A 13,681-nucleotide genomic window follows, 5' to 3' on the forward strand; every position below is an offset into this window, starting at 1 on the left:
AAAGTACTCACTCCTGAGGGCCACCTGTGATTTCCCCTTGCAGACCTAGCAGCAAAACTCTTCATCCGGGACCACACATTTGCCTTCCACAGTTCTGCGGTCCCCAGCATTCCCTGTGTCCTAAAAGGCCTCAGGTTTTGTCTCTATGTCACTTTGCCCACCCTCCCCAGCCCAAGCTCTGAGCTGAGGGCAATTGGAATGGTTTTATCTGGCTTAAGCAGAGTTCAGATGTCACCAGTTTCCAAGACACTGGGCTGGGGGACAGAGTCCTCCGTGACAGAAGCCAGGCCGCCCAGGGTCTCCTGGGGGCAGGAGGGGGCCGACACCAGCAGATGCAAAGTGTGCGGAGAGGCGCCTTTGGGAAGGAGTGAGACGAGCCCGGCCGCCTGGCCCTCCCCCTGCTTCCTCTGCAGCCGTGGTGGCCAGTGCAGAGCTAAGGCTGGAGGTGGCTTGAGAGTCAAGGTGTCTGGGGAGCCCCAAGTTCCTCCCCAGCTCCTTGTCACAACGGGCCCAGGTCCAGCTCCAACCCCAGCAGGGCCTCTGGGATGACAGTACCTCCTGGAAGGAGGGTGGGGGGGCAACACAGTGCCCAGAGAGGCCTCTGGCCGCAGGACGTAGTAAGAGAACACACGGAATGTCGCTGGATGGGCGAACGCTCGCCGAGCCATTGTGACATCCAGGCCTACTGGTGACGCGCGGACCTTACAGTGAGCTGGGGGACGCAAGATGTGCTGAGTGGCACGAGGTGCGGGGGCAGCGGTACGTCCAGCTCAGGACACCTGTGGGGAGGGGGCAGCGTGTGAGCTGGGCTGGGGGGCGTGGCCGTGACGGGGCTGCGTGCGGAGGGTGGGCAGCAGCCCCGCCAGGCAGACGGGCCACAGTGACCCCCCGTGGCTCCCAGCTCAGGCCGGGTCAGTGGGAGATGACAGACCCTTTGGGAGCAGCCTGTAGCCCGGGGCCCCACTGAGCACAGACGCCGAGGCGCCGGCCTGCTTGTTACTGGGGCTCCTGATAAAAAGGCACCCGGACGGGCAGTCCGGGCCGAGGCGAGGGGCGGCGCAGACCGGGCTCTGCCTCCCGGCAGGACCTCAGTCCAGCCCCAGGCCCGAGCATCCGGGCTCCCACAGGCGCCCATCCGTGGCCCGGCCGGCTGCAGCCCAGCAGCTGAGAAGGGAAACACTGCCGGGGTGCCAGCTGCCCTGGGTGTGGCTGCCTATCTGCGGGCGCCAGCGGATGACGCATCCAATTATCAGGAGGCGGTGAGGGCTGCGGCTGGGGTTGGTGACTGTGAGACCCAGGGCAGTGCAGGGCCCACGGGGGGCGGGGGGGCTGCTCACATGCCAGGCCTGCCAGCCCTGCACCTCCCACAGCAGGTCTGGGGCTGCGGCTCCACCTCACAAATGCCACGATTCTCCCAGCACAGGAACCCGCTCTCAGACTCCCCTCAGGCTTGTCACCCAGCCCCACTGTCCCCCAAAGGGAGCAGCGACTTGGCCCCCCGGGGTGTGGGAGGCCTTTGTGAGGCGGGATCACCAGGCCCCTCTGCTCTCAGGGGCCTCTTCGGACGAAGCGAGGGGTTGACCAGATGGTCTCTGAGACCCCCTCGACCTCTGATGTTCTGAGGTCCCCAAGGTCGGAGTCACGACTGCTAGAGGAGAGGCGGGGCGGGGCGGGGCGGGTGGAGGGGGAGCAGAACCAGGGGAGGGAGGGTCTGGAGGCGAGCGCAGGTAGACAGGAGGTGTGGGGGGGAGGGAAGGACGCTCTGATTATTATTAAGTTCCTGCAGTATACCAGGCACCAGGCTAGACGTTTGATAAATATTTTATACATATTTATGGTCACAAGAAGCCTGTGAGGTAGGTGTGACTAACCTCATGTTACAAAGGAGGAAACTGAGGCACAGAGAGGTCAAGTGGCTTGTTCAAGGCCACACAGCTAGCAGTGGCCCCCAAAGCCCCTGTTCTTGTTTCCCAGCTGCCTCCTGGGAAGGCCCTGGAGTCTGCGCTCCGGTGGCTTCCAGTCCTGCACAGCCATGTGCCTCCCCGCCCCCGCCCCCCAATCCTGAGGCTGGGGCTCCGCCCGAGCCCAAGTCCTATCGCAGGTTTGCAAAACGTCACTGCTGGCCAGGGGGCAGGGCAGCTGGAAAGGCAGGTGCTGGGTTTGCCGGCGTGGGGAGCACAGAACTGGAATTTTGGGTTGGCAGAGGCGCGGGGCCCAAGCAGATCTAGTGCTGACAGCAGCCAGTTGGGCCGGGCTGGACCACAGCTGGGTTATTCATCACCTTCCCAGCCTCGCGGGCTGCCGCCCCACCCACCGCACCCAGGGAGACCAGAACTGCAGCTCTGAAAGGCTCTGAGCTCTGGGAGATGGAGCACACACCCTGGCCTTGCCCCTTGGCCCCCCCGGCCCAGCCGCCTAGGACTCACCCAGGCTCCCCCTGCTCTCCAGGCCTCGGCACCCAGTCTTCTGCTTGTTCTCCCTCCACTGCCGGTCCTGCCCCCTCATCTGGGCTGAGCACAGCAGGGGCGGAGAACGGGCACAGGCGCCCCTCTTGTCCCAGCCTCGGGCATGGGGGGCCCGGTCACGTGCTCTCATCGTCTAATCAAGGTCCTTGCGAAGGGCTTGGGGCGTGGCCCCTGCGGTTCCCACCCCTCTGTTCTCCATACCCCCGGGGGGGCCGGGAGCCTCTCTGCGGCCCCTCTGGACCCTCCGGGGAAAATGACCCTGGGCGACAGGGCTGCGGGCACCCACACCTAGGGTGGCGTGAGTTAACACCAGGAGTCAGGTCCAGGGTCTGTCCATTCCTACCCTGTTCCCCTGAGGGCGGCGAGGGTCCAGGATTCTGCGAGGGGTCAGCACAAAGTCCATTCATTCAGGTCCTTGGGAAGATGACTTCCCAGATTGGTTTCTCCCAGGATGACCAGGCCAGGGCAGGCAGGGAGGGAATTCTGACTTCCTGATGCGGGTCTCCCTCAGGAAGTGCGAGGGCAGGCGGGCCCCTTGTGCTCCCTGGAGGCGTGGGAGGATGGGCTGGGGCCTCGGGTGCAGCCCCCGGGGTATCCCTGACAGCAGGTGGTGAGACAAAGGTCGTGAGAGAAATCAGTGTTTAGAAAGGCAAAGGCTCGACCAGGCTGCACTCAGCGTCCATTATCCCAGAGACCTGGCTCTGGAGCAAGGGGGTGGACTCGGCTGGACCCAGTAAGCATTTACTGAGCGCCCGGTGTGTACCAGCGGTGTGGACGGTGGGGAAGGAGAAAAGAGCAGCACACAGCCCCTGCCTCAGGCTAAGAAGGTGACGGGGACTGTAACACGGGTACAGCACCTGCTACAAAGTGTCCCAGGAGAGGGCACTGAATTCATTCAATGTCTGGGAATTCCTCGGCAGGGATAAACCGGGTTGATGAGCTGACGGGTGGCAGGAGGCAGGGCTGGAGGGTCTCGTCCCCCTCGTTTCGGGCCTCTCAATCCTCTTAGAATAAGATTCAAACCCCGGACAGAGGTCTAGAGGGTCTGGCACGATTCTGTGCTGGTGGCCTCTGTATTCGCACATGGAAGCATCTGGAATGTGGCTGGTGTGTCTGAGGAGCTGACATTTTAAAATTTATTTTAAAAAAGTTTTAATTGAAGTATAGTTAATTTATAATGTGTTTCAGGTGTCCAGCAAAGTGATTCAGTTAGACATATATATATTCTTTTTCAGTTTGTTTCTCCTCATAGGTTATCACAAGATACTGAGTTCCCTGCGCTAGACGGTAGGTCCTCATTGTTCATCTATTTTATGTATAGTGGTTTGTATCTGCTAATCCCACACTCCTAGTTTATCCCGCCCCCCGCCACACTTCATTTAGCTGTAACTGGTTCGATCCGCACAGACACGGAACATTGCCGTCATCACCCAGAGCTGCGCAGGACAGCGCACCCTGCCCGCCTGTGTCCACCTGTGCGCACCTTCTCCTCCCCACGCCGAGGCCGCGCTGGTCTGTGGGCCCCGAGGACGTGCCAGGCTCATGGCCTTTACCCCGTGGTTCCCTCTGCCTGTGGCACCTTCCCCCACTGCTGAGATGGGTGGCCTGCGCGCCCCTCTCTGACCCCTCCCTGACCACCGCTCAGAGGGTGAGCGAGAGCGGACCCGGCCATCCATCACAGTTTTGTCCGTGGGGACTGGCCTGCCGCGTAGCCGTTTAGCACTCGGGACAGACTTACGAGACAGCCTGAGTGAGCCGCACGCAGAGGAACGTATGTGCAAAGGTGGAGGGGAGGCATCGGCGCCGGGCGAGTCAGGCAGGGCTGGCAGGAAACAAAATGAGAAGGGAGGCTAGTGAGAGGTGGGGGAGGGGCAGCGGGGTCCCCCAGGGAAGGCTCTACAGCTCCTGACTTGGGCTGCTACCGGGGATCCCACTAGCTGACCGGGGACTCAGCTGGAAGAGACCAGGCAGCCGGAAAGCCCAAAGCTACCCGGGACAGGGAGGGGGCAGGGGAGGAAGGACTGGGCTTCGCAAGGGGTCCACCCAGGAAGCTAACGCTTCCAGCTCCGTTTGGGGTTCAGGTAGAGGTGGTCCCCTCACCTGAGGGGCTGGAAACAGCAAGGAGTAGCTTCAACCCTTAGAAGCAGCAGGAGCTCCAGAGGCATCGTCTCAGCCTCCACCCGAGCCAGTGTTCCTACCTGGCCCAGCTGTGCCTCCCTCACCTCTAGGAGGTGAGCTGGATAAAGACAGGAACTTCGTCTCTTTCGGCCTCATGTCCTGGCACGGGCCCTGCCTCGTGGGAGGGCCTCACGAAGTACTCATTGGATGAGTGAATCCATATTCCGCCTCTCGGAGAGCCCTGAGTGTTGAGAGCGGAATCTGGGTCCCAGGCAGTCTGCAAGGCAGGCAGCGGAGGCCAAGACCCCCATCCACACCCATCATCCCAATGTCTCTGAGGATGAGATTGACTCATCTTGTTTCCGAATCCAGTCAAAATTAACTTCTTCCAAGATGCCTTCCCTAGACCACCCCACACCCTCTAAACTCAAATCCACCCGCACCCACTCGGGTGTTTTCACCATCTAAAGGCATGCCGTTCAGAGCGCGCTCGTTTCCGGGGCCTCTGTGACCTCTGTTCCTCACTTGGGGACTGTGACCCTCTCCTCTGGCCTGTTCCAGGGGCAGGGCCCCTAAGGGGCGGGGCTTGGGCAGGCAGGAGAGAGAGGTGACAGGAAAAGCTGTGGCCCAGACCAATCTTCCCAGCCAGAACAAAGCTCCCTGTGGCCCCAGACCTGTGGCTTGAGTCACCTTCCTTTCTTTCTCCCAGGTCGGGGGTCAGACTTGGTTCAGATCCCGGCTGCACCACTGACTTCCTGTTTCTGAGTGTGTTTTTTCATCTGCAGAACAATACCTCCTGGGGGGTTACTGGGAGATAAAATAGTGTCTGCAGAGTGGACGGACCGGTGGTGCCAGCGCTCCCTCCATCCACGTCCACATCCAGACTTTGTTTCACCTTGTCGTTGGGGTAGGAGAGGCAAAGTCCAGAAGACCTGAGTCAAGATTCTCCTGCTCTAAAAACCCCCATAACTGACAGCTGAATTATAGAGTGTTTGGGCTACGGTGGACTTGGGGAGCTATCAAATCTACCTCCTTGCTTTACAGATTTGGTGGGGAGGATGGAGGAGGGCACCTATCCAGCACCATGAATCGAGTTAGGGATACCGCTGGAACTGGATCCCAGGTGGCCTGGCTTTCGTGCCTTGTGATGGAAACAGATGCTGTTAAAAGGTTGGCCCATGGAAGGCTTTTAGCCACTGCTCGTCACAGGGGAATCTCAAGGAGGTAGCCAGGCCCCGTCACCGAGTGCCCAGGTGCTGGATCCAGGCTGCCTGTGCTCGGCCCTGCCTCTGCCACTTACCAGCCTCGTGACCATGGTGAGCCTGTTTCCTCACCCAAAAAAGGAAGATGTGGCTGCTGGTACCCAACCCATAGGATGATTGCATTCAGATGAGATGGTCTAGGTAAAGGGCCCAGACTGTGCCTGATTTGTAGGAGCACAGCAAATACTTGCTGTGGCTGTCCATAGATCAAAACGTTAATATCAAAATAATAGAGAAGCATCTAGAAAAACTTCATATCTGGAAACCATTTTAAAGATAATCCGTTTCAACCCCCAGGGGCTAAGTATGGCCTATTATAGCAGTATGGGCTACTCCCGTCACCTCCCTCAGGGCCCTTCTACATCCTAAAGGTGGCAAAATTATCATCATTTAAAGATGAAATGAACATTTATTATGGCCAGCATATTAGGTTGTAGATGCGCGCCAAATGCATGATACAATGGACTTGTGTTTTTATGTGCTGTCGTGTATACTTTATAAGATGTTGGGCCCCTTCTGTCATCGGTGTGCGCTGTACTTTAAGGCCCATTTTGTAGGACTTTTATAACGGAGGCCAGATAGCGTGGAGGGGAGCGCACTGGCCCTGGAGACACCAGGCCCGACTGAAATGTAGGCTTTGCCACGTATTAACTGGTGACCACGGGCAAGCTACCTCCTCTTTGAGTCAGAAAACCGCAGAGGCTGGGCTGGGTGATGTCCAAGGCTCGGTCCAGCCCTGGCAGACTATGGCTCAAAGCAGAATCTCACAATCTGAAGTGATAATCAAGGTCTACAGGGGTTGAGCTTTGGTATCCACGACATACCGTTGGTCACATCTCCGGTTTATTTGACTCTAAGTTCTTAGGGACATAACCCTCAATTATAAAACTATTTCTATTGAATCCACGATGTGCTTTACGATTTTCTTCTCTGCACGTGGCTCCCAGGAATGCATTACGGAGAACAGCTGGGCTCCCGCATATAACACCCACGTCTGAGGAAGCGAGCGAGTGACCATCATATGGTCCCTGAGACCATCCCTGGGCTTCTCAAGTCTACCTCACAGAACTCCCGATGAGCATAGGTTCCGAGGGTCCCTTCCTCTGCAGAGCAGAAGGGCCGGCTGAAAGTGAAGGGTGTGAGCTGTGAGTGCCAACTACAAAGGACAGCAGAGGTGATGGCTGGAGGAGCCCGGAACACAAAGAAACTGACAGGACTGCACTGTCCGTTCAGCACTGGATGTCCAGCATGGGAACCCTGAGTTGTCAAGAAGTGCGTAAATGTGCTCAGGGTCTTTTGCCAAAGGGGGAGAGGCAGGGGTGTGCTGCCCTTATAAAGATTTCCATCAACATAGGTTTAAAATATTCAGTTCCTGTTACACACCAGATTCCCTGGCGCCGGCTACCTCGGGGCCTGAGGACAATGCTACAAGAATGAAACATCACTACACACGCCCCAGGGAGTATGGGAGAATGCACACAACGTCCTAGGATGATAAGTCCACAGCCGGGTAGTTTTAAGGGGTAGGCTACCTTACGGTTTTTCAGTAAGGATCTGGGTAGGATTCAAATCAGACTTAATCTACCTTAAATTAGCTAGTCTTCATTTACTCATCCGTTAAAACATATTTTTTATTGAGTCCCGAAGATGTACCGGGCACCCATTTTAGGGGCTAAGTCTGGAGTTTCAGAGACACCCACTGTTCACCTGGTGTTTCCCCTGGCATGCCCATGCCCTGGGGGGTGGGTACTACTTTGTGGTTTTGCATCTCAAGTCTCATCCTGCTGTGGGCTTCAGGCCCTCACCCCCTCCCTGCAGGTTGGAAGCTGTCTTGGAGCAGAGAGCCTTCGGACCGGGCTGCGCTCCTTGCCGTCAACCTGGGAGCCCCCATCCACAGGGCCGGTCTCCGCAGTGACCTCTGCACGGAGGCAGATGGGCATCTGGCTGTGCAGGGGGCCCAGTCGAGAAAGACTCCTTTTTCCTAGAGAGAAGTCTCCCTCAGTCCCGAGCTGAGCACGCACTCTATCCCTGAGCGCGCAGGACCGCCGGGACAGAGGGCGGCTCCCCGGCGGAGGCCTCACCTCGGCAGGTCGCGGGGAGAGGGAAGGGGGACAGAGGAAGAGAGAGCACGGTCCAGGCTCGGGACTTGAAGCCCCGCCCCCAGAGCGCCCGGCCCGCAGCTCAGCGCCCGGGGCTCCGCTGGAGCGGCCGCGGCGGGGAGGGGGCGGCGCCGGGCGGGGCGGTATATCCAGCGCGGCGAAGGGCGGGCCCGTCAGTGCCTGGGCCAGGACGCGCCGGGTGGAAGTACCGGGAGCAGCAGCCGGCAGCCGTCACGCGCGTGGCCGTCGCTCTAGGGGCACAGGGAGCCTCTGAGCACGAGAAGACCCCGCTGCCGTCCCGCACGTCGCGCGCCCCGCACCTCGCACCTTGCCGCTCGCTTTCCGGGTCCGCGCCCCGCGCCGCCATGAACCACTCGCCGCTCAAGACCGCCCTGGCCTACGAATGCTTCCAGGACCAGGACAACTCGACGCTGGCCCTGCCGTCGGACCTGAGGATAAAGACCGGCACGTCGGGCCAGCAGCGCGTGCAGGAGCAGGTGATGATGACCGTCAAGCGGCAGAAGCCCAAGACTTCCCAGTCGTCCACCCCGAGCCACTCCAACCGAGGTAAAGGCCGGATGCGCGCGTGGCCGGGCGGCGGGGCGCGGGGCGCGCGCAGACCCCAGCAGCGCTCCCGTCGCCGCAGGGTCTACTGTGCAGCCGCCGCTCGGCGGCGCGCTCACGGTGTTGGCGGGTGGAGACGCGGTGGGAGACGCAGTCAGGGCCGTTCTCGGGGCCCAGGGCTCTCTCTTCCCCGGCCTGCTCCGGGGAACTGTCTCCGCGTCCTGTCTTACCCGGTCGCCCGGGGTCGTGCGCCTCCCTCACCCCGCCCCATCTTGCCCGGACTTAGCTGCGGGATCTCGGTGGCTGGGGGGCTCCGGAGGGAGGGCGGTGCGTGGCTGCCCGACGGGCAGGGAGTCACGGAGACCCGAGTGGAGGCCCAGGAGGGGCGGGCGGCTGGGGAGGTGGCGCAGGGAGCAGACAAGCCCTTGTGACTGCGCGGCGTGGTAGCGGGAGCCTCGCACCTGGAAGAGGCATGTGTGGTTCCAATGTCGCCCCGGGCCAGTGCGGACCCTGGGGACTGAGGCCGGGAAGGGGACCAGGATGCCCTCTTTCCCGTGGCTGAGAGAAACCCATTTTCCCACGGGATTCGCCCTGACCCACTCAGCTTGCCTAGAAACAAGTGTCTTAGGGGCAACTAGGGAATTCTGTGGCCAAGGTTGGGAATCCCCCGCCCTCGACCCCCCGCCTCGCTGGGCCCTCGTGGTGGGCACTTGTCCATCTAGGTGCCGGCCTGGCCAGCCCTCTCCCCCTTCCACGGTAAGCTCCCCCACCTGAGGGCGGCCAGGAGAAAGGGGTAGGACCCCTGAAACGCAAGGAGGAAGGTATGATACCTGACAGGGCCCTTTGCGGAGGATTTTTAGACCAAACGCTTTCATACAAACAATTCCCAGTGAGAATTACACACAGATCAGGGCACCTTCTATTTATTTATTTAAATGCTAATAAAGACGCTGCAGACTGCAAACCAGTACAGGTCATCCAAGATTTATTTATTGAAAAAAAGATATATTGATCAAGTCAGGTGTTCATGAGAGAGCGGGGAGAATGAGGGTAGTAAAGAGGTGGGGACAAAGGGGATGAAATCCTCACCGATTCTCCCACACACGCGTGCGTACGCGCACACACACACACACACACACCAGCTCACGATTTCAACCTCTGTGCCCCCGCCCAAGTGGCCCCCGTGTAGAGCTGAGGGGGAGAAAGTGGCTGGCGGAGGACTCCCCTGCACCCCAAACCCAAAGGTCTGTGCGGCTGTGCCCCTTACCCTGGCCTGGGCCCCCTACTCCTCTCCTTCCAGACCCCCACTCAAGATCACAGCCTCCAGAGCGCTTGCCCCCTTCCCTTTTGTTTGGTGCCTTGGTAGCTGCTTCCAGCCTTATTTGGAAGTAGGTTTGGGAAACAAAGTGCCCTTCCTGGCCACAGCCCAGTCACAACTCAAGCCAACCTCCTCTCTCCCTTGCTGCAGACTCACCTGTCCCCACCCCACTCCCGCTCTGTCCCTGGCCTGAGCTTGAGGCTCGCAGCTCCAGAAAAGTCTCAGACCAGCCCCGGTGACCCAGACACCCCCTCTGATTCCCCCATGGGGCGCTGGCTGGGCACTGTGCCCCTGGCCTCTCTCTTTGTGGGTGACACATCCATCCCTCTTCTCTCCACTTCTCCATCCCAAGGTCCTCCGGGGGCGTCAGCAGGCAGGGGCGGACTCTGATGGCTAGTGCGTCCCTCTCTGAGGGCTGACCCTGGAGGCATGTCCCCTCTACCCCTGGCTCTGACCAGTTTCCCCAGCGGCACTGTAGCTGGGAGAGGCCGTCAGGCCACCTGCAGCTGGTGTTTCTGGTTTATCCGGCTTTGTCTCTTCGCCAGCGCCGCCCAGGCGTCCCCTGTTTGTTCTGTGACTGCCTCTCCCCGCTTTGGTCCTTCTCTGTCCTGTTGGTTTCACTCCATGTGTCTGCTCTGGTCCCCGGAGGGGTGATTGGCGGCTGTGAAAGGACCACACCCCAGGCCATCCCCCTGGCCCCCTGCACAGACTCGAATTCTCTTTCAGTTGCCCGAGAGAGAAGAGCAGGTTTCTCAGGGGTCTTTGATTCTCCTGGGCCCCCGCCCTGAAGAAGGCCAGGTGCGCCCCCACTGACCGCAGAGGAGCTGCCTCTCCCTGTAGCCCTGTAGGACAGTCAGGGGTCAGCCACCCAAGATCCTGGCAGTAGGAGTGTCTTTTGTTCGGAGCCAGCCCGTAGGGCTGCCTTCCATCCTGTCAGGGAGGGGCCTTGAGCCGCCGAGGGCTGGGTGTGGGACCGCGTGGGAGAAGCCTGGCATGAACGCCAGTCTCTGCCGTGCCCTCCCCAAAACACGGGCCCAGACGCATGGCCCACCCTGTCAGGCAGTCCCCGGACAGGGAGGGGTTCTCTGGGGCCTGGAGACCCGCAGGAGGAGGCTGCTCAGGACCCGCCCACCCATCTTCTCCTGAATGGGGCCCCTGAGCATTGCTGCCCACGCTTCCCGAGGGTCCCCGTGGGGCAGCGGGAGGAGCCCGGGGACGTGGCTGCCCAGCCGGAGATCAGGGCTGGGAAACATGACCTCCTTGTGGCGGGCGGGGAGCCGCTGCGGGGTGGGCCGTGGGGTGAGGGACTGGTGCGCTGTCGTCTGGCCCAAGCGGAGACAACTGCCATTTTCATGCCCTTAATGCTCCGCTTGGAATCTCTTCCTAAAGCTGAACCCAAATCTCCTCTGATCCAAGTCCGAAGCCGCTGCTGCCACACACACACACACACGCACACACACTCACACATACATGCACACACGCACACAGACACACACGCGCGCGCGCACACACATACGCACACACTCACACACACAGCTCGGTGGAACCGTCTGCCTTCCACACATCACTCCAGGGAGTCTTAACCCACGCGCTCTGCCCACTGCCCCGGGAGCCATCGTCAGCCTTGGGCCCGAAGGTTCTGTCTCCATTCTTCTCAGAAGCACCATTTCCCACCTGTGATGGTCAGAGGTGGGGGTGGGGTGCGCTGGACAGGTGTCCTGCTCCCCGGGGCCCTCCTGGGGGCAGGCTTGTGCCCAGGGGAGCCAAGACCCTGTCTTAGGGCCCCGCTGGCCGGCTCCCTGGATTCATGGGGGGCTGTGTCTCGGCGTGACCCTCCACCCTGGGAGGTTCTGCTGTCTCTACTCTCCTGGAAGGTGTCCTGCCCTGACCACAGGCTGGGGTTATTTTCTCGGGACCAAAACTGAGACGGGAGGAGGTACGTGTCTGTGCTTAGGCCTGCCCCAGCAGGGAAACATCTTAGTTAAACTTCAAGCAGACCAGTTCTCATTTCTTCACAATGCCTCCTCTAGGAGCTGAGGGCTTAGCCAGAATTTCCACCGGCCTGTTACAACTCCTGCAAAAATGCCGAGTATTCCAGGGTGTTCCCCCACCACATCCTGCTCCTTTGCTAAACTCATTGACAGAGATTAGAAAACAAATAAACAAAAGAAATTCCTCTCCCCACACACGGAATTGTAAATATCAATAAGCCATTTGTTCTAGGTTTAAAACTCTGGGAGCTACTTCTGCGATAGGGTATGACCCGTAGAAGTTCTGTGATGTTTGAACAAAACAAAATGGAGGACTGTTTTCCATGGAAGGTAGCCTCCTGTGAGGCTCTTTGTAGGCACACGCCACACAGGCACGCATGTATGCACACGTAGACCCACCGCTGTGCACACACACGTGTCCTCACGCACACGCGTATTCACACGCGGCCCGCCTCGCAGCGCTTGTGCAGCGGCAGGAGTCCCGCTGGTGTCAGGAGGCTTGAGTTCTCTCTGATCTGTTGCCAGCTGCTGTGTGATCTCGGGCAAGTGGCTGCCCCTCTCTGGGTCTGTGCAACTGTAAGAGGTGGGGTGAGATCATCTCCAGATGTTTCCCTGGAAATAGATGGATAACTCACTGCTTCTGCAGACGGTTTCCCCAGACCGTCTGCAGCTGCAAAAAAAGCTCCTCCCCTCAAGACACGGCCCTCACGGTTTCCTTCCAGGAAGCATCAGATCCCCAAAAACCATCCCCCAAAGCACTGTCCTTGAGCATGGTTACACGTCGGAAGAGTCTGGGAATTTCCGGCCCCCAGAGGTTCCGGTTCAGTTAGTATGGGGACAGCGCGGGCGTGTGGACTTTTAAAGGCTCCCAGGCGGTTCTGATATGCAGCAAAGTTCAAGAATCCTCGTTCTGGCCCTCACACAGAGACTCCCTGTGGGGACCACCCCCGTCACAGGCACACACCTCTACACACACACACAGGGACGGGCATCTAGTGTGGTAGTTGCTGGTGACGATGCTTTACCCTGGACCCCCTCGGAGGGCTGAGCCCAGGCCCCAGCACGCTTCTGCCCTCAGTCCAGCACGTAGGCTTAGTGGTGGCCACACACAGGTCGTGAGGAGGAGAAGCAGGTTACCAGCAGAGCTGGGCTTGGACACACCCCGGTGTGCTTTGGTGTTTCCGTTCTGTATGCGTGCCCAGGAAAGGGCAACGACTGCGCCAGCGTGTCGGGTGGGGTGGAGCTGAACTCCTCCCGTCCAGGACAGGGCGGCGTGTCCACGAGCACCCCGCTGGCCTGGGTGGAGGGCAGAACATCCCCTGCGATGTTCGAGGGGCAGGAGCTGGGCTGCGGGACAGTCTGGGGTCCCAGACATCTCCGTGCCCTCTTCCGACAGTTCTCCTTATTGTCTAATTTAAATTCCTCTTGCTGTGGGCCTCACCCTGCTGGGCACCCTGGATGGGACAGATTTAGGGGGTGAAGTAAAGGCATTTCTGAGGCCGAGAGACAGTGGACTTCCTTTCTGAAGCTTTTTGTGCTAAGGAACAGATGTAAGTGCAGAAGCAGCTAGAAGAGGCAGGAGCCTTGTGAGACGCAGGTTCCCTCTCTGGGAGGGCCTGTGGCTAGCAGGGACGGGGGTGTGGGGAGACTGGGGTGGAGGAGAGGCGTTTCGGGCAACCTCTGCCCCTGGGGCAGCCCTTTGGCCAGGCTGGCCAGTGTCCCGAGGGCCTTCTCCAGGTGAGTCTGGTCCTGGGTGGGGGTGGGTGGAGAACGCCCCCAGCAGACACACACAGAGAATGTACAGCACAGACTGTGTCGAGCAGGTAGACCGAGTGCTGACACGGCTCGGAGGGAGAGTTGGGGC

At 59.7% G+C, this 13,681-nt stretch overlaps 1 protein-coding gene across 1 annotated transcript in view; it reads left to right on the forward strand.

The window, feature by feature from the left end:
* Positions 1–8,125: 8,125 nt before the first annotated feature.
* Positions 8,126–13,681, forward strand: part of PKP1 (plakophilin 1) — a 42,649-nt gene continuing 37,093 nt past the window's right edge. The window contains exon 1 of the mRNA XM_032606517.1: positions 8,126–8,511. Coding sequence (XP_032462408.1) covers positions 8,310–8,511 — 202 coding nt within the window. The 5' untranslated portion in view covers positions 8,126–8,309. The remainder of the gene's footprint in view (positions 8,512–13,681) is intronic.

This window comes from Phocoena sinus, chromosome 1 (genome assembly GCF_008692025.1).
Source record: "Phocoena sinus isolate mPhoSin1 chromosome 1, mPhoSin1.pri, whole genome shotgun sequence".
NCBI lineage: Eukaryota > Metazoa > Chordata > Mammalia > Artiodactyla > Phocoenidae > Phocoena > Phocoena sinus.